This window comes from Paramormyrops kingsleyae, chromosome 8, assembly GCF_048594095.1.
Source record: "Paramormyrops kingsleyae isolate MSU_618 chromosome 8, PKINGS_0.4, whole genome shotgun sequence".
NCBI classification, from domain to species: Eukaryota; Metazoa; Chordata; class Actinopteri; order Osteoglossiformes; family Mormyridae; genus Paramormyrops; species Paramormyrops kingsleyae.
This window is the reverse complement of record NC_132804.1, coordinates 11,236,108-11,256,920: the sequence shown is the minus strand read 5'-3', so window position 1 is coordinate 11,256,920 and position 20,813 is coordinate 11,236,108. Positions and strand designations below refer to the sequence as shown.

Below are 20,813 nucleotides of genomic sequence, written 5' to 3'. Positions count from 1 at the left end.
GGCGGGGTTGTTGCGTGTGTGCGTGTGTATGTGTGTGCTGAGTTTAGGGAAAACCTGGCCGAATGGATTTCACTGCAGCCTCCGCAGGATTACTTACATGTCCGTGTCCGTAAGATAACAACTGGAGGCTTATGTACGGCGGCTGGCGGCTCTAACTCCTCCCGAAGACAGTGCCTTATTGTGAAGCACCCAGATTACTGCATGTTCACGCTTGGATCCAGAAAGCGGCGATCTAAGGGCTCGGTGAGAAAACACGCCAAGTTTAGATCAACTCATTTCACTTCTTTCATTCTCTGTTTTATTGTGAAGCGCTTTGATGCGGGAGCGCCGGTTTTGAAAGTGAAACCTCGTCTGGGACGGCGAACGTAAACGTAAATGAAATTACATGTGCACCATATAGCAGACCACTCGCACTTATTAAGAGTCTGTTCCCGGTTTTATTCTGACTGCAGGGAAGTTTTGGAAATGTCCTGTGCTGCTCATCGGGACCAGGGGGGATTTTTAAAAAGGATCTTTACAGTTTTAACAGTGCGGTGTCTGATGTCGCTGCCGATTTTCCTATGAACTTTCTATACGCCTTTTTTTGTGTTGAACTGGGATTAAATAGCGTTTTCTGTGTTTCGGCTGTGCGAGAGTTTTGGGTATTGCTGGGCTTTTTTCTCTGTAGTTCTGAAGTCTGACCGAACTATGTCGCACCAAATGTCGCCTTTTAGGACGAGAAAGTGCCGAGTTGCAGATATATTACCCTGGTGGTCTAACAGCACGGGTCGGGGGGCACAACGAATCTCAGCGTATTCGGCCCGTTATGAAAATATCTTCTCATGTATACTTTCCCCAGGAAGTTGACGAGGCCCTTTTAAACTGCACATCCCTTCCTGTAGCCCGTCTGGCAAATGTTTTTATTCCTGTAATTTTCTGCTTTGTGCCCCACACTCGTGCTTGAAATATTAAGCAAACGCGGCGGTTTCAGCACAAATCAGAAGTTGCGGGTGGCGAGTAAAGTCTCCCATAAAGTGTAGGATACCTTTGATTACATCCGAAATTATTATTGTCTATTCTTATCTATACTGATCTGTTCTGCAATCTAAAATTACATTACATTTACACTTAACTTGCCATGGCTAATAGTGTGATAGCACAGCATCCTTTTAACTTGGAAAAGGGGAGGATTGTGGTTTTAAAAACAGCGCGCAAAAAAAACCTGGAAAAATTAAGAATATGTTTGGGAGGAAAAACCGCTGAATGACTTTGCGCATGTCTGAGTATATACCCGAAATGATGTATAATAATACTAGAAACAAGACTTATATGTGGACTTATTTTTCAGTTTTGCTGTAAAACACGTGTGACCCGCAGGCCGTGTTTTTGTGCATACTCAGACATATTTTTCCCCACCCTGCTCGGTTATGATAACACCACAGCATCGGCCCTGCAGCCCTCCTCCGCGTTCTGACAGCGTGCAGCGCTCACAGGAAACGGGAGGCCAGTGACCTCGGCCGCCTGCCGTTAACGTTTTAACGCGCAAAGCGGGCTGGGGCTGGATTAAGGGGTTCAGATGTGCAGGTCGATGACCCATTGGACTTAAAATATTCATTTGTTAGCACATTTCCAGCAAGCACATGCTGAACTTGTACATAGGGTTGATCTCATGGGCACTTCCATCAGTAACTCTGTGTCAGTTTGGTGAATATAGTCCCATTTACATTTGAGGAAGAGTCAACAGGCCCCTCTTGTGGTGGTTCAAGAGGCAGCATTTCCTGGTCACATGACTGGGGTTGCAGGTTTGCATCTGGCTGCCTCATTTTAACAAAGTGCCTCTTGTGTAAACTTGGGAGTCTAAGCAGAATGAGCTTGTTGAAGTTTGGCTGCTGTATTAAGGTTGATTCATACAACGGAGGTATGGTATTGCCGCATATTATGCGCCATAGCTTACGTGGTATCTGGACACGGACCTCCCCAGAAATGCAGCTACACATCGCGGGGACACGAACCGTTCGCAGTGACTCAGGCCACGGCGTAAGCTCTGCATAGACTCGACGCCAAAGTGACGTTCAGCCTTTATACATGATGCTCATGTAATCCCGCATAGAGTCAAAGCACGCCTATGCTTCTCACAGACTGCAGACCTGACTCGGAGTCTGTGTCAGACTCCTGTGTTTCCTTTCATCAGTTTTTGTTGACGTCCCCCCTCACCCACCCAGAGACACAGGCTCGCACGCAAGCCGTCCCTCGGTGTTTTCAGGTGCCCCCCCCCCCCCAGGCCCTGACTGGCAGTTGAGGTGGTAAACGGGTGAATCGCAATCCCAGTGTGTTTCAGCACACGTTTCCATGGCTGCGGTTCCCACCCCCACTTCAGGCAGTGCTGTTTACCTTCCTTGTTTTCTGTACCTGTGTTTGTCTGGACGTGCGTGCGAACCAAGCCGGGGGCCGGGGGAGTCGTGACCTGGGGGAGCTGCTAACCACTTTTTCCCATCACTAAACTGTAGTGATGAGAGCCGTCTTGCGGGATGGTCCTTATGCTCGCATTACCTGACTATCAGTGGTAGCGTTCAAGTCCACCAGTTCACACAGTCCGTGTGCAAATATTTGTACGACATGCTGTTGAATTTCTGCTTGGATGTCATTCTCAGATTTCAATAAAGCAACTGAATAAGAAAGTTTGAAAGAGCAGAGCTTTGCCTTAAAACCCCGCAGAATAAACACGTGGTTCCCCTCTGCACATGCTCTGGTGTGGTATGAGTGTTTCATTCGGCTCGCAGGTGAAGGAATGTTCTGTATGTCGACGCTCTTCGTGGGAACATGTGACGTGTGAAAAGCAAAGGAGCTTCAGTCCTTAGGAATATAGACTTGGGTGCTTTGGTCCAGAAAGTAAAATTGAAAGATTAAGGAGCCTGAAAGTGGTCAGTGTTCAGCTTCTCAACCTTTTCAAGGTCATGTCCATATGGTCGCCTCCCAACTGGACCAGTTCAGTTTTCTCTCCTTCTGGGTATATCCCAACTGGACCAGTTCAGTTTTCTCTTCTTCCAGGTATCTCCTAAGTGGACCAGTTTAGTTTTCTCTCCTACTGGGTACATCCCAGCTGGACCAGTTCAATTTTCTCTCTTTCACTCCACATAGAAAGGGAAGAGTATGGAAACTCTGAGGAAAGTGTTGGGTGTGACCTATTTCCTGTGGCCATTTCCTTCCTAAAATATTGTTTTAAATGGGTAGATGGAAAGCGGGTTGGCATTCTGGCAAATGGCATTTTGACAGACTGACACAGTCTGGCACAGGTAACTCAGCACAGTGCTGTTGTCACTATCTAATCTAGGCCATTATTGAACCACATCATCACGACGTTGGCATTGATCATGACTGTTTGCTGATGTAAGCTGTGCGTGTTCAGTGTCACTGTGAAATGTGTGTGTTCATAGTGGTGGAAGTCTGAAATTGCATTTAAATTCACATTTAGCTTACAGTTAATTGGTTAATCCTATCAGTCCTTTGTGGGCTGCAGATGTTGGGACACATGGCCGTGTGATTCAGCAGGGTGGGGGAGGGGGTCTGTCTCCATCTGACACGTCTGTGCATGTTGGACCTTCTGTTGGGTTACATAGCTGCTCTAGGAGGAAGGGCCCTGCAGTGAGGGTGTCGGGCTGAGTATCACCTGAGTAAGTCTGCTGTAGGTCACTATCAGAGCTGGATTTCCGCTGTATCCCTGCACATCTCAGGAGGACACATGATGAAACACCAGAGATGAAAGTGTGAAGGACAGCACTCCAGACGTAGGAGCAGGTCCTTAACCACCGTGCCACCCACCCCTCCTGATGTGACATTTTGCTGACATTTTGGTCCCTGTCTGATCTTCCTTGATTGTTACTTTTTTGTGCAGGGAAGCGACAGCATCCCAGACTGCCGCCTGCCCTGTGCTCGCTGTGGTGACCAGTGCCCCGGCTTCCACATGCACGGATGGAGGTAGGTTCTGCTTTACTATAACACGGTGACTGTGGCTGTGATCTCTGTGCGTGGAAGGTGCCTGTGTCACCAGCAGGGCTTGTGTGACAGGCATGGCCGTGAACCCACGCCACTGCTAGCAGCACACAGGGCACCTGAGCTAGAGCTCCTGCGTGGGGAACCAGCTCGAGGAACCAGTCAGACTTGTTCCTCAGCTCTGGGTGATGGCGTCACCCCCACAGCAGACTCCAGCCGGCCCGAGGAGCTCCGCTAGGCTGGTGCCGGGTCTGGTTGCATTCCTGGACAATGACACCTCAGAGGAACTCGAGATCCGGCCCATTAAATTAGAGGGTCCGACTGTATTGACAACATGGCGAAGATCCACTAGTCTCTGCGGAACACGTACGGGGGATCCCACTGCTTATGGGTAGCTGTGCTTTTCATGATGCGCCAAATAGGTTAATAAAGATTCAACAGCAAAAATAGGGACGTACAGGGATGTAGCAGCAGTAGATGTGGCGAAAGCAGAGAACAGTGGAGGACCAGTCGCAGTTATACATGGGGAACCACAAGGTGATCCTGCTGCCTAGCTGCCCTACACACCTGCACTAGGAGGGGGGGCCTGCAGTGTAATCCTCTGTCAGGGTGGGGAGACCTATCACCTGCATCTGGGTAAGTCTGCGCTGACATGCTGGCAATCATGGAGTTGAAAGTTCTTACGTGTTCATGACCAGCTGGGTTGCTGGTTAAGCTGCAGCGCCCCTTGCTGACCGAGTGCAGCCTGCTCTGTATTCAGCTGAGCCCCTCTTTTATACGGTGCTTCCGGCAGCGTCTGCTGGGGAATCTGGTTACCTTCTATGCGCCTGCAAGATGCCCGGCTCCACACACTGCTGGTCAGGCTCAGAGGCGAGGTCACAGGCGTGCTCCTGTCCTGCAGCAGTGTACAGTCGTGGGTCCTGTCCTGCAGCAGTGTACAGTCGTGGGTCCTGTCCTGCAGCAGTGTACAGTCGTGGGTCCTGTCCTGCAGCAGTGTACAGTCGTGGGAAGCGTTTTGCTGGCCGGGAGGCTGAGCTCCGGCAAGTGAACCTCGTTTGTGACTCTGCAGGGACACGATTATTCCGTAACACCTGTACTTCTCGCAGTACAGATATTGCGGCAGTCGTATTTGCTTGTTGCGGCTGTAATTGTCCGCAGCTGGTGTGCAGTCTGAGCAGTCACTTGCGGGAAGAGACATGCCGTTAACTATCATCGGACCGACTTGTGTGCTCGCTCTGAGATGCACACAAAGCCGTGGTTGGTAGGGATTTACATTAAAAAACTGCAATATTTGCGGTGCTTCTTTTGACCCTGGTGGAGGGGTTATGGACTGTAAGTGTTGAAGGTCTAACCTCGTAACAGAAATGTTATGGGTTTGTGATCCATTTAGGGATTCCGTGATCAGCTGGAGAGTCACGGGGTATGAACCCATGCCAACATTGTGGCCAACAGCAACGTTTATTTGGTTTAATTAGTTAGTGCATGTTGATTGTTGAGTGGGGAGTGGGGCGTGTGCGTGCGAGAGACGAGGAAAGAGTCGGGAGAGATGCTGACAAGAACCAGCGTGAGCGTCAACGCTAATCGAATTAGTCTCCTGCTGAAGCAGAAGCTGGCTTTAGCTCTTCCCTGGGGTCCATCCACACCCCAGCCGACCAGCTGTTGAAGAAAACAAGCCATCTCTAGGAGCCTCTCGTGCAGGTCTCCATCTCCACCACTCCTTACAGGCCAGTTCCACTTACTACCTGACTGTTTTGTCAATGCCAAAGCTTACTGACACACTCTCCTTTATTCCAAGTACAAATCTCTCTTTTCTTCATTCTTGTTACTTCTGTTGTACCTTCACTTCCTGTCTGGCTGCTCCTCCAGAACCCCAGCCCCCCCCCCCCGCCATGCCCTAATCCTCTCCGCTACGCTAATAAGATTACTGGCCACAGCTCCTGCTGTTAAATACCTTCTATGGAGAGTTAAAGTATTCGTTACAGTGGGGACCTCAAGTAGAAGTGGCATTCATAGGGGCTAAAAGTAGCAGCTGACTGGAGGGCCGAGTGCTTGGCCAGTGCTCACGTATTCAGAGGAACCATCACAGATTCCCATCTGGAGGAAGCGCTGGTGTGTCTGTAGAGGCGGCGACTTTACGCCAAAACCCCGAAACGGTGCTCGTTAGCGAGACGTCAGAAGATCCCTGTCTGAACAGCGTCCAAATATCACGCCAACCAGCAGGGCGAGCCACGGAACATGCCGGGAGGCTGGAAAGTGGGGGGCAAAGGGGGAACAGGCGAAATGTGCAAAATGTTTTTTTTTTTTTTACCCCCAAAGTGTCCCCCCTTCACAAGCACAGAACTGTCCTTGTCTCCTAGTGACGTCTACAGCACATTGTCTTTGAAAGTCCCAGCCCAGTGTCACAGTTCTGGGCCACTGACCCAGTTAGGGCAGATAAAGCTGATCTGAAATCAGTGGTTGCTGCCACTCTGCGTTTCGGGGCCACCGAAATAGGGATAGGGACAGGCCTGACCCAAACATGTCACTTAGCCCAAGACCGTTACCGACTACTGCCAGGCAGCAGCCTTGTGGTAGTGAGAGAAGGGGCAGATGTTGTTATCAGAGAGGACATCTGGCTCATTAAACCGCCTGTTGATGCTGGAGGTGGCTGCAAGACTATGTGTTTGCGTGTGCCCTTTTCACCACTGGAGACTTTTTTATCACAATAACAATATTTTTCCAGTTGTGAATAATTTGGGTGTAACTTGGCAGTTGTTGATATGATGTCCTCTTCAGTGGGTCACTATATAATGTTATTGCAGCTAGAGAATGAAGGGGAAGCTGTAAGCCTTGCTAAAAGAAAAAAATCTGTGAGATATCAAGTTTCAGTTGATATGACAAGCTGTCCGTGTGTTTCTGAGAGTGTGCTCGTACACGCATTTGCTGCTCTGAGAACTTTCCCTTAAGGCCGACATGGGTTAGCATGAGCTGAGCAGCATCTGCTGCAAACAGCCGTCCCGTGCAGATATTTTGCTGCACCCCTTTGTTCCCACCCTGTTTGATAGGTTGGGCGTTTGCTTGATTTCCGATACGAATTCCAGTAGAGCGGTGTTTCCCAATCTGGTCCTCGCGGACCCACAGTCGGTCCATGTTTACCTCAAAGCTCCCAACCAGATAGTCCACTTTTTTTGCTCCCTACCAGGAGATGGGAGGGAGCAAAAAAGTGGACTGTCTATGGGTCCCCGAGGACCAGATTGGGAAACACTACACTAGAGACTTGAGTACAGCAGGTTAGGGGGGGGGGGGGGGGTCCTGGTAGGCTTCAATAGTGATGGTGGGATTGTCATACAAACAGGCGACGAGGCAAAGACTTGGCAAAGCAGCTTTCTGTCTCATCATCACGTTAATGCTTGGCAACTGGGAGCAGGTCAAGCTTCTCCACAGAGCTGCTCATGGTGGCTTGACTGAGAGGATGAACCCCAAGCCCATCATTCTCTGAAGCTAATCTCTGCCTCCCATGGAGACAGAAGTTTTTGGATGAAGTAGAGTTATGTGTTTTTAGCTTTTCCTTTCTCAAAATTGATTGTTAATTTCCATTCTGTGCACAGTCATTCTGATTCTGGATCAGCATTGCATGTCTGTTGGATCTGGTTCTCATGCCCAAGTCTGCTGACCTCTGGCCGTGATATAGAGTGCAAAAGTGATTTAATAAGAAATATCAGGGCAGGCGTAGTTCTGAAGATTGAGGTGAAGGGGTCTTTTTTCGGCCTGCAGGAAAACCTGCGTTCACTGCCGGTGTGTGCGTGAGGAGCACGGGTTCCGCTCTGTGCCGGGAGCATTGGACAGGATGGTGGCTAAGCTAGTGGCTGATGTCCGGAGACATTCCATCTCTGATGATGACTCGGGGTGTGCCTCTGAGGAGTACGCTTGGGTCCCCCCCAGGCTCAAACCCGAACAGGTGAGTGCTCCCTCGGAACTGTCCCGAACCACATGGGGGGGTGAGCAGAAAAGGCTGATCCCCCCTCATGCTCAAACCCCACGCAGGTGCACCAGTACTTCAGCTGTATTCCGGAGGACAAGGTGCCCTATGTCAACAGCCTAGGGGAAACATACAGAGTTAAACAGCTTCTGCACCAGCTGCCAGCACATGACAGTGAGGTATGACACATGCTATGCATAGGCAGGCAAAGTGAAGTCCACAATGTCTGCTCTTCTGCTGACAAATTACTCTGACTACTTCAGCCTCCATCCTGTGACTCTGCCTCGCTCTGCCTTCATCCCTTTGACTCTGCCTCGCTCGGCTTCCATCCCTGTGACTCTGCCTCTCTTGGCTTCCGTCCCTGTGACTTTGCCTCTCTCGGCCTCGGACCCTGTGAGACTGCTACTCTTGGCCTCCATCCTATGACTCTGCCTTGCTCGGCCTTCATCCCTGTGACTCTGCCTCGCTCGGCCTCCGTCTCTCTGACTCTGCCTCGCTCGGCTTCCATCCCTGTGACTCTGCCTCTCTTGGCTTCCGTCCCTGTGACTTTGCCCTTCTCGACCTCGGACCCTGTGACTCTGCTACTCTTTGCCTTCATCCCTGTGACTCTGCTACTCTTTGCCTTCATCCCTGTGACTCTGCTACTCTCGGCTTCAGCCCTGTGACTCTGCCTCTCTTGGCTTCCGTCCCTGTGACTCTGCCTCTCTTGGCTTCCGTCCCTGTGACTCTGCCTCTCTTGGCTTCCGTCCCTGTGACTTTGCCCTTCTCGACCTCGGACCCTGTGACTCTGCTACTCTTTGCCTTCATCCCTGTGACTCTGCTACTCTTTGCCTTCATCCCTGTGACTCTGCTACTCTCGGCTTCAGCCCTGTGACTCTGCCTCTCTTGGCTTCCGTCCCTGTGACTCTGCCTCTCTTGGCTTCCGTCCCTGTGACTCTGCTACTCTCAGCTTCAGCCCTGTGACACTGCCTCTCTTAGCCTCGGATCCTGTGACACTGCCTCTCTCAACCTATGCCCCGTGACCCTGTGTGTTTCAGCCTCAGTACTGTAACACACTGGATGAGAATGAGAAGAGAGAACTTCAGCTCTTTAGCCAGAAGAGGAAAAGCGAGAACCTGGGCAAGGGGAATGTGCGGCTGTTCCCCGTCACCATGACCAGCGCCATCTGTCGGGAGGTACGGGGTGCCAGAGGGTCTGAGAATCCAGTGCTATGCCAAGAAAGACTGAAGCAGACTGAAGCAGATAGTCAAGAAGCTAGTTCAGTTAAAACTACTAGTAGAGCTTAACCAAACCTCATGCTGTAATATTCATATATGGCCTCAGATAAAACAGAAATAATGACGTACAACAGGTAAAATGCACGCAAACAACAGGAATACTAATAAGCATTTTAAAATTGTCCTAATTTACTGCTTGCACGCAGCACAGTGATGTACTTCATTTAAAAGGCTGCTCCCTCCTTTCTGCCTCGAGCTGTTGTTAGGATCACAGCACTAACGTATGACTCTGAAGCTGTACCTGAGATTACATTAGATTAGTTAAACTTTATTGATCCCACAGGGAAATTCTTGTACATACTGTAGCAGGGCACAAGTGTTTACTGAGAAGCTGCAGAGATGGTGCACATTGTGCAAACAAGTAAACGTGGTGCGAAATATGAAAGCGTACGTGGCACACAAATAAAATCCTGATTTTTGTAATATTATTGAAATAAATATTAAGAAAACAAATGAATTAGTGGACAGTGTATGTGCAAGTAAGAAACCACAAGCTAACTGTCGCACATAATTCTGTGGCTGTGCTGTTTTGATAAACAGAAAGTGAGTGTAATGGCGCTTCTCCATCAGGAACTGAGCCGTATCGTGAACCAGCGCTTTTCACTGTAAATCATGGGAGCCGTAGCCGCACTGGCAGGGCCAAAAGCGTGATTTGGTGAAATGCAGGGAGATAACGATGATAGGCAATGGTGACGCAGGAGGTAGTGCTACTGCTTGGCAACCGGAAGGTTGCAGGTTTGAGCCTTGGCTCCTCCTGACCCCATCGAAGTGTCCTTGAGCAAGACACTGAACCCCAAATTGCTCCCGGTGAGCAGGTTGGCGCCTTGCGTGGCTGTACCCGCCACCGGCGTGTGGATGTGTGTGGATGTGTGTGTGTGGATGTGTGTGTGTGGATGTGTATGTGTATGGATGTGTGTGTATGGATGGGTGAATGTGAGGCATAACTGTAAAGTGCTTTGAGTGCTTGACGGAGTAGAAAAATGCGCTATATAAATGCAATCCATTTACCATTATCTGAAGGAAAAAAGACCATATTCTATATATCATTCATTATTAGTAGTATCCCACATTGCGATCAATTGATACATTCCCGATAACTTTGAGCTTGAAAATTTCCAACCAGCATCTTAAAAAAGTGCTATACAGCAGCTGAACGAATGGATTCATAATGCAAATTCACGCAGGCGAATTCTAATGCTGCTGTCATTTGATGCTAACATAACGTGGCGACTCTCACAGACTTGTTAGCGGAAATCGGCACATAGTAAATCGTGATGTACACTGTGTGACCAGTATATAAGCATCTCTTCAGTTTTACCTCACTGTCACTCTCCAAACCCGGCGACACCGTTACTGAGCCGACCCTTTTACAGTGAAAACCGAAGCGAGCTGGAACTGCGCTGTAACTAGTCTCTCTTCGCAGTATAGCTCGGCTCCGGCACGGTTCTGATGCCAATGGAAAAGCGCCGTAAGTTTGGATGCTTGGGGGTTCACTTTACCGGGGGCATATTCAGCCTGACCCCGTGGTGTCTGTGCCCCCAGTGTGGCCGGCCGATCCAGGGGGGTGACCTGGCGGTGCTGGCCAGCCGGGCCGGGCCAGGCGCATGCTGGCACCCCCAGTGCTTCCTGTGCTGCCAGTGCCATGAGCTGCTGGTGGACCTCATCTACTTCTACCAGGACGGCCGGATGTACTGCGGGCGGCACCATGCCGAGCAGATCAGACCGCGCTGCCAGGCCTGTGACGAGGTGTCAGGCCACACCCCCTATCCTCCTCCCTCCCTCTCTCTCTCTCCCTTCTCTATCCATCACCATTTTCATCCCCTACCTTTTTACTGCACAGAAAAATTCACTTTCATATGCCACACTTCAAAGTTTCTTGTGAGTGTTTTTAGCACCATTTCTAACACCAGGGATTCATGGGAAATTTTAATAGAGGGATTAAATTGTGGAATTAGCTCACAGCTAACCTGAACGCCCTGGTTCTCGGGCCCAGATCATCCTGGCGGACGAGTGTGCGGAGGCCGAGGGGAGGCATTGGCACCTGCGACACTTCTGCTGCTCCGGGTGCGAGGCGGCGCTGGGCGGCCAGCACTACATCATGCGTGAGGGGCGGCCTCACTGCTGCTCCTGCTACGAGTCCCTCTACTCTGATTACTGCGACTCCTGTGGGGAGGTCATAGGTACTGCGGCTGGGGAGGGCGGGGCTAGCTTGCTGGTCGCTTGTAGCGGAATGTGTCGGTGTTGCCGTGGAGACGTGTTTCTCTTCTCATCCCCCTTGAACGCCTCCCTCCCTCACAGGGATCGACCAGGGCCAGATGACCTATGAGGGCCAGCACTGGCACGCCGCCGAGTCCTGTTTCTGCTGCACCCGCTGCCGGCTGCCGTTGCTGGGCCGGCCCTTCCTTCCTCGCGGGGGCCTCATTTTCTGCTCACGCCCCTGCTCTTTGGGGGAGGACCCGTACAGCTCTGACTCCTGCGACTCAGCACTGCAGAGCGCATCCCGACGGACGCAGTGTGTGGATGCCACCGGCCCGATCCATCGGCAGCGACGGTGTCACAGCACCACCCAGTGTTCAGAAAACCTCACTGCAGCCGGCTGCGGCGTTCCAGAGAAGGGCAGCATAAATCCGGGTTCGAATTTACAAATTATGAATGAATGTAGTCAATGATGTGAGCCTGTGTACATGGTCAGCACCTCACCCCAAAATAGGAATGGATTAAAGGAATTCAGTGTCAATTTCCTCTTCCAACTCCTTTATCTGTTACCATTAGTCCCTAATAACATATTTTGACCATTAAAAAATGTAACAATTAATCTGTATTTGAAACACTTAAAATGACCCACTGGTGGTAAACAGGTGCATCACCACACAAGCAGTTTTGATTTTTTCCTGGGTCACTTACTAACTTTTCTCTCCGTCTCTTCATTCCAACTCCTAGCTGCCTCCAGTGTGGCACAGCCGAACGGACACCTCCCAGCTCAAAGCCCCCAGCCACCGGACCTTCGCCCCAGCGACGCTCGCCCTCAACGCGGTGCAAGTGATGTCACATCAGAGTATCTAGAGTTCCTCCCGAAATGCTCTTCAAGAGGCACGTCAACTGAGAAGGAAGCGGACAGTGCAGGCGAGCTTGGCAGCCGGGGTAAAATGACATTCTCGCTTATTTGACAGCTGCTGTGTCGAATGTAGGAATCGTCATATTTAGCTCCGTTTTACCTATTTTTATATCTGTGAGAGGTTAAACTTTTTAATGAGAATTTCTGATCAGTGCATTGTTTTTTTCTCCATTATTTTCCAAATAGAGACCCTGACAATATCTGTGTCCTTTAAACATCAGTTAGGTTGCTGTTGTATATTTGTTAGACACACACACACATAAAAGTAAAATGAAGACTCTCCCTCTCTCTCTCACAGTGTGTGACTCTCAGTGTGCCTCCTCAGCTGCTCCCAGTGAGAGTCTGCCCGCCTCCCCGGCTGTTTCCGCATCGCCCGCTACCTCCCTGCCGCCCGACCCGTGCCCCCCACCCCCCCGGCCCGGCGGCGCCAGGGTCAGCTTCCGCGAGCCGATCAGCTGCAGCTACCTGATAGACGAGGAGGATGTTGATGAGGAAGAGCAGGGGCGGGGCGAGGACCCTACGTGTGGGAAGCTCCGATTCCAGAGGCAAACACCGCAAATGTGCGGAGCCCCACGCATGGAGCTGCTGGGTACGAGGGGCCGTGTGGTCACATGATCTATGGGCGGGGTTACTTTACACACTGTCGAGTGTTACATGATTATATCACACATTTTTCACACCCAACTTTTTTCTGTGCTCTCTTGAGCATCTTCCCCAATATCTCAACCTTTTTCTAAGCCATTTTACTTCTGTCCTCATACTTTATCTCCTCAACCATTTACTGTTCGTTTGTCCCCGCTGTCCTCCTAGCAGATGGACCGTACCAACAGCGAACTTCCCGAAGGGGTGGTTCAGGCTGGAGCCACAGTCAGGGCGCCTCTGGCACACCCCTTCACCTGAACACGAGAAGGCACCCCCAGCGGACTAATGCCACCAGGCCCTGTCTGGATGCCCTGGACTGGCATGGGGACCTGGAGAAGGGCCCGCCTGCCCACAACCATGCCCCTCTCACCCTATTGCCCAGCCGCTGGAAGCACGAAGATCCCTGCTCCACCTGCTCCTCCTCCTCCGAGTCCGAGGAGGAGGGCTACTTCCTCGGACAGCCCATCCCGCTGCCCCCACAGCTCCGTCGGTCTGTATCGGGTGGAGGGCGCGGGGCGGGATGGATGGAAGGAGAGACGGGATCCAGCCGGCGGGACGGGAGGGCGAGACCCCGCAGCCGCAGTGGGAAGGACGGAGACGCGCACTGCAGCATCTCCTGAGCCTCTGCATCTCATTACAAACCTGCAATCTACAGCACATGCAAAGGTGTGCTTAGGGTTCGAGGGGATGCATTGCGTTTCTGCCCTTCACCACTGAGAGCCACGTCCAAGGGCTGCTTTTGGGAATGAATTCTATGACCGTGCTGCAATATCAGACAGTGATGTTCTATCTGAGCTAAAATGTACACCCTTGTGCAAATTAATTGAAACAAGTTATTGCATCTATATGCTCTCAGATTGACCACAGTTAAGGCAGACATCACAGTCACATTAATTCATACTTATCACCTTGGGAATATTTAAGAACCGGTGCTTTGATAAAAAATTGTATGGGAATAACCCAGGATGGGGGGCTGATTCATCGCAGGGCTCATGCACCATTCATGCCTGTGGGGAACTTGGCAGCTCCAGTTAACCTCGGCATGTTTTTGGACTGTGGGGGAAACCAGCAGGTCCCAGGCCACTGCACGCATGTCTGTGTGACAACTTGTTTCAATTCATTTGCACAAGGGTGTCCAAGGGTGTCCAGTGTGTCTTCTGACACCAGGAATGGAACATGTGTAAGCTGACAATCCCTTCTGACGATACAATCTGATAGGCACTGATATACCTGCCTGTATTGTGGCAAAGGTTTCGGAATATTAATGAACATTAATATAACAGAAAGTGACACTGATGGCAGAAGATCAAATTAAGGAGGAAAGGCCAAAAACTGGAATTAAACAGGAGATGGAAAAGCTGCATGTTCAGTGTGGTTTTTTGTGGGTCTGTGTATGACCAAGGAAGTGTGTAAGCAGATTTAAAAGCTTTGGCTCTTGCATATGCACGTGTATATAAACCAGATCATATGTGTATTTACACACAGAGATACAAATGTGCCCTGCATACAAGGGTGGACTGAAATATAACTGGCACCAAATGAACAGTAGAGGCACAGTTCTGGAACAGGAAACTGGTCGTTCATGTTCTTTTGATATTTGTAATTGTAATGATAATGGTCCTGTGTGCCTTTATGAAACATTTCATATTTTATATTTATATGTTTTCAATGACCTCAGTTCGAGTCTCCGCCAGGGTTCCGTGTGTGTGGAGTTTGCATGTTCTCCCCGTGTCGCCGTGGGGGTTTTCTCCTGGTACTACCGTTTCCCCCCACAGTCCGAAAACATGCTGAGGCTATTTGGTGTTACCAAATTGCCCGTAGGTGTGCATGTGCGAGTGAGTGATGTGTGAGTGTGCTCTGCGATGGGTCGGCACCCCATCCTGGGTTGTTCCCTGCCTTGTGCTGTAGCCTCCGGGATAGACTCTGGTTCCCCCCGCGAGCCTGAATAGGATAAGCGGTTACAGAAGAAAGACGGATGTCTGCAATGCCCATTTATATAGGTCATATATACTGTATGTGTATACATTTTGTCATGGTGTAATGGCTCTGCGGGCAGGTCTGCTGCTGTGTGCTTCACTCCTTTCTCCAGCTCTTTCTGCATGTATGAAATGTGGACACCTTCCCAGTGTTAGCAGGGCTATGCGGTTTACATGAATGGAAGTCCCTGAATTACACTTGATCCTGGTGTTTGATGGACACAAAATGAACTCTCTTAAACTTCCAGTAGAGGGCGTTCGCTTGAGAAGGAGCCCTGGAGGAAAAGACTACACACACCCACACTGTGTTTATGGCCTGCTTGCATCAATAGGAGCACAGAAACACCAGTCCTTTGTAATGGCCTTTGTGTGCATGGGGGCGAGTGTGTTTACAGAAAATCCCACTGCTAGCACTGGGGCGTGTAAATAACTGTATTTGGTACAGATGCGGCACAGAGTGCAGGGATCTCCAGTAGGTGGCCCACTGGCCAGAGAGTGAAATTTTTAACCTGTACGACTGCTCTGCGTCACATAAGTGGGGGCAGTGGTGTTTGGGGAAAAATAACTGGAGAGCACTGGGCCAAGCAGCTACACCAAGACCGGCTCTGCATCACACATACACACAAAACCGCAACAGATGATTTATGAAACTCAACTGGCATTACAAATTCACGTCTTAGATTTACATGAAGTGATTGTCTTTAATGTGGTTGCTTTATTTTCTCCATCGATTAAGAAAATCTAAAAATGAAGCCTGATACTTTAATCAGAGAAACAGATGATACACAAAATGCCAGAACTGAATTTTGATCTAAACACTTTGGCAAACTAAGGTAGTGTTTAAGCCGTTTAATAAACATATAATATAATGTTTCTTGAAGTGGGACTGTTGCTACTAAAACAGATTCTGAGACACGATGCACACATGTGACGCCGCACTGGCATGATTTAGGAGAGATTTTGAGCCCTTTTATCAACTTTTATCGAATCTCAATATCTAAACCCTACCCTGTGCATTTATTTCTGCTTTTGAAACTGATGTATTTGTGTGTGATTTCGTTTTTAATACACCAAACACCTTTAATGTTAGCATAAAACAAAATGGCCACATCACCCCCAGAACAGCAGTAGTGCAGTTACTATAGAAATACAATAAATAACAATCCAGGCATTTGAAGTTGTGTTCATATTTGAATTTTACAATTTTTTTTACACGAAGTGTTGGGACCCCTGAATCTATCATGGTATCCATGCCCCTCTGGCGCCCCTGTGTGGTGGACACTTATTTTGAAAAGGGAGATTTTCGATGACTGTGGAGACGTGCACACAAAGTCCCCCAATCTCTCGCTCACACACCGGGGACATTTTCCAAACGCAGAGTCCTCGCTTCCAAGCAAAGGGTTCTTGCGAAACATTGATCCTTTGAAAGCTGAGACCTGGCAATAACATTTCAACATGACTGCCACCTGGCAATGTTTAGAAGAACAGTTAATGACTGCAGTAGAAATCCAAAACAAATGATGTTGGTGCATGCTATACACCAGCTTTCAAAGAAAGAACAAGAAGAAGAATACATCTTGAGAAGGACGAGAAAGAAACAGGTGATGAATGGAGAAGGAGGCCGTCCTGTCAGTGGGTGATACGTGGTGGTATGTCATCGAGGTTTGGAGCTCACTTCCTGAGAGTGCCATCTGCACACTGCCTGCTCTCCGCATGCCTGTGTGGGTATCCTGGTACCCTAGGTGGCTGAATTGGTGTCTTGGAATCACATATGCATCTTGTGATGGTTCGACACCCTATCTGGGGTGATTTACATACAGACTGCTGTTTGATCACTTGGAAGTCCTGCAGCGGTCATTCTTGCTGTAATGCAGCTTGTGTTTACCTGTGAGTTTGTGTTGATGAAGGTGTTTTAAACTAGGGCTTCCCAAGCCCCTCCATCCTCGGCCAGGGGTGTTTCCAGCCAAGCAGCCCCCTCCGATTGCTGTTTCCTTGGCCTTGGCCCCACTCACAACAACCTTGTGGTAACTAGATCTTGGTCTCATGCCTCAAAAGACCTCAATTGTCCAGCTTGTGGTCAGACATGCCATAGCTGTGGTAAGCAGAATCATCTTGCTGCTGTTTGTGGCCATCACTGGCTTGGGCTGCCTCACTGCTTTCACACACTAACCTCCACTCAGCCTATCTGTTAAACCCATCATCCAGCCACTGTAAATCCTGCTGGCTCTCCGTGATGGGGTCTCTGCCGAGCTACAGCAGTTGCTGGACGCTTCACCCTGGGTCTCAAACCTGGTGACTAAGAAAAAGTCAGGGGCCCTGTGTATCTGTGTTGATCTCCATGCAGTGGATAATGCAGTGATCCCAGACAAGTTTCCACTGCCCTCCTCAGAAGAGCTCACAGCTCAGTTCCACTGCTCTATGGTGTTCTCCACACATGATCTCAGCAAAAATCTCACAGCGTTTATATCACACACAGGAGTGTTTTGCTATACCTGCATGCCATTTGGCCTTACAACTGCCCCAGCTGCTTCCAAAAGGTCATGGTCTGTATACTGACTGGCATAGTGCGTGCGGCCATACAGTATATCTCAACGATGTTGTTCTACACGGGTCCACTGCTTAGATCCACTCAGCGAGTTTTCACAGCCTTAGCCAAGCACAAGCTAATGCTCACAGCCAAAAAATGTTTGGTCCGGGCAAGCGCACTGAAAATCCGCCGATTCCGGTCCCTAGCTGGTAGATCGGTGCATCTCTAGTCTAGTTATAGTGATCAGTTTCACCCAGACAGACGGTATTACTGTAAACGGATTCCAGTGTAATTTATTTTGTCTGTAAGAAATTCAAACTATGTATTTTCTACTTTTTAGGGAACTTCAACGTTTTCACTGCACGCGATTTGTGCTTTGATTTCAGTTGTTCGAAATACAGTGGTACCTCAGTTCTCGCACTCATTAGAATTCAAATTTCTTAAAAGTCGTACCAACCAGTTCGAAAAAAATTTACCTAGAACTCGATCTGAATCTCAGAAGTCAAACCGTGAACACCGACCTAAGATAACTTGTACACGCGGGGAAATGAGTCACGCGGCACGTCTCTCAGAGGAAACAAAAGGTAACGTCTCAGCCTGGCATATTTGCTGTGATAGCATCGTGCATGTTTACACTAGCTGAATACATATATTTAGATAGTAAAAATACATTTACACAATGATAGACAGTAACAGTAATTATCATTATATAATAAAATTAATTTAAAAATAAAGAATTCTTATTAATTATTTTTATATTAATAATAAGCCATTAATACATTTAATTATAATAATATTGTTGTGCCGAGCAGGGATGGACCGGAGACAAAGGCGCAGACATCAGGGTATCGGGGAATACGGGGTTTAATTACAGGTAAGGCAGGCAAAACGCAGACGGACAATACAGTGACTGGACTGTGGACACAAACTGAAACGCGGATTAAATACAGAGGACTAACGGCAACAACCAGAAACAGCTGATCACACTGGGATCCCACACGAGGATAACGAGGGGGCGTGGCACACGGAAGGAGCGGTTGGGGCAGGACACATTGTTTGGATACATTTATTTTCTTACTTTACAAATTACTGTTTTGATAAATGTGCTTAGATGTGTTTAGTACAGTAAATGCTCTTCTTATTTTAAATGGTTCATTTTGTGTTTAAATGCTAAAAAAAACATATTTAGGTGTAATTTTTTGGGGTCGGGAACCAATTAATTGGTTTTCCATTATTTCTTACGGGGAAAATTCGATCAGAACTCGAACTTTTTAGGATTTGATCCGGAGTTCTGAGGTACCACTGTACTTAATAAATAACCGTAAATGGCTCAAAATTTGTGTGTTTCCTTCAGTTATTTTAAAATCATAAAAATAAGATATACAGTCTTTCATTAGAAAAAAATATCTCAGCTTTCATAGTTGAGCATATTTACAGTACAAACCTTGTCACTGAAATATCAGGGCAAAAAAAAAAATGTTCATTAATTAATAGAGGTAAAATGCTAATTGTGATGCTGATTTGAGGTCGTATCGCTCAGCCCTACCTCATGTCTATGTTTCATTTGGGAAATTCTGCTGGGGAGGAGGAATATGTTATGTATGCACATCGGGTTTTCAGTGATACATGGAGATGGCGTTGTTCTGTAGTGATGCATTGAGTTATCGATTGTGCTCTGCCGGAGTGATGGACGTTGGAGTGGTTGTGTCTGTGGAGTGTGAGAGTGCAAAATAGGAGAAAAAAGAAAAGGTGATAAGGTGTTATGACAACGGTGTTCCTGCGTGATCATTTAAATATAACACCGTTATTTTAACCAGTCGAGGTTCCCTATGTCCCAGTGGCCGTCATTAAAGGTTCCGTCACCTACAGAAAGAGGAAGTGGTTGATATGATCAGAAGAACAATAAATATGTGATATACTAGCAATAGTGTTGGACAGTGTTTTCTAAGGCTGTGCAATTCTGTTAAAATGTGAGGCTGAGATGTAAAATTGCACATTTGTATACCTTGGTCTTTTTAAATTGGTGAAGAAATAAGCTGATTTCAGTATAAGATGACATCCTGCTGATTTAGGATGACAGACTGTTTAGATGCCCAGGGGTGGGGTAACCCACTCAGGGAATGCCTGCCAAGCTCAGGGGTGGGAATTTTCATCATCACAGACCCTCTGCTGTGTGATGCTTTAACCTGTGTGGAATTCAGGGCAGACCATACCCATCAGCAGGTATTCAGGGCAGACCATACCCATCACCCATCAGAGTCAGCAGGCTCCGGCCTATTAGGGGCACATGGTTCTCCTGCCAAGTGGTTTCAACTCCATCTTTCAGTTTCCTAAGCTCTCATTCATTTATTCATGCATTTAACATTTAACGTTATTGTGATTCAGGTCTGTGAGATGTTTCTACTCTATCTCACTGTAAGCAGTATGCAAATACAGATTCATTGTAAGTGTGGACTTAAATGGCCAGTAAACCTCATTCATTCATTCATTTACATTGGCATGGCCCGTGACCCAGACTGGGCATACCCAGGAGATCTGTGAAGTATTTGGCACACATTTCAAAGGACTGTGAGTGTCTGGTAACCTTTATGGGCCATGTAGAAGTTCAGCAGTCACAGAATGTGTTCCCTGGGTCAGGAATGGATCCTCTTGGTTCTACACCATAGTGCAGCTAATTACAGTTCTTTAGGTGTCATGTGACCAGTCTGTCGTGGGCTCGAGGTGTGCCAGGGATTCCCAATCTGATCACTTAGAAATCATATGCTGGCATCAAAATGAGAATCGTCTTCTTTTTCACTGATTTTCATAAGTGCTTTTCCTGAACCTTAGAGCAAAACACTCTCGCTAAGAGTGCTATTTGTCTGACTTCTTTCTGTTTTCTGGCATCCATCTCCCACAATTAAAATAAAGTGATACTTTGTGCACGTCCTTGTGTAAGAAACACATCATGAAGACTCACACATGAAAGCGCACATGCATACATGCTTGTTCCATGGGCTCTAGCACTGTGATCAGTGCACCTCTGACGGGGGATACACAGGACCTGATATACGGACATGTGCGGTAATGTGCTGTGACAGAAGGCCAGAGCAAATACCCCCACGCTCCAGCCAGTCAGGATAGCAGGGCAGAACTTCACAAAACACAATGCACACATGATGCACACATGATGCACACATGATGCACACATGATGCACACATGGCCAAGTGTCAGAATAGTGAGGACGACAGCAACAAATCATCAATCAATGTGTGTGCTGGCTGCATGTTTGGGACCCAGAATGAAACGTCTCTTACAGAAACCATGACTAAAGCCATGAAGTACTGGGAATAATGGATTTTATAATTA

The 20,813-nt window shown here is 48.4% G+C and overlaps 1 protein-coding gene across 4 annotated transcripts; it reads left to right on the top strand.

Moving 5' to 3' along the window:
- Positions 1 to 6: 6 nt before the first annotated feature.
- On the top strand, positions 7 to 14,318 carry LOC111856999 (prickle planar cell polarity protein 3). Of its 4 annotated transcripts, none has more exons than XM_023837402.2 (11): positions 7 to 243; positions 3,872 to 3,954; positions 7,723 to 7,906; positions 7,993 to 8,106; positions 8,965 to 9,102; positions 10,747 to 10,950; positions 11,198 to 11,384; positions 11,503 to 11,835; positions 12,145 to 12,345; positions 12,645 to 12,908; positions 13,130 to 14,318. In XM_023837402.2, the coding sequence occupies exons 1-11, from the start codon at positions 202 to 204 to the stop codon at positions 13,579 to 13,581; spliced, it is 2,202 nt and encodes a 733-aa protein (XP_023693170.2). In that variant the 5' UTR covers positions 7 to 201; the 3' UTR covers positions 13,582 to 14,318. The 4 variants fall into 4 exon arrangements, with proteins under 4 accessions (XP_023693170.2, XP_023693168.2, XP_023693167.2 ...); XM_023837400.2 differs by having other exon boundaries at positions 9 to 243; positions 12,618 to 12,908; positions 13,133 to 14,318; XM_023837399.2 differs by having other exon boundaries at positions 111 to 243; positions 12,618 to 12,908.
- The last annotated feature ends 6,495 nt before the right edge of the window (positions 14,319 to 20,813 follow it).

What these genes read in the sequence shown, in the direction of transcription:
- LOC111856999 (XM_023837399.2), top strand. Translation starts at nt 202, where the DNA reads ATGTTCACGCTTGGATCCAGAAAGCGGCGATCTAAGGGCTCG. An exon ending in CCAGGCTCAAACCCGAACAG is followed by an intron (nt 7,907 to 7,992) that starts GTGAGTGCTCCC and finishes AACCCCACGCAG; the next exon opens with GTGCACCAGTACTTCAGCTG. An exon ending in CTCCTGTGGGGAGGTCATAG is followed by an intron (nt 11,385 to 11,502) that starts GTACTGCGGCTG and finishes CCTCCCTCACAG; the next exon opens with GGATCGACCAGGGCCAGATG.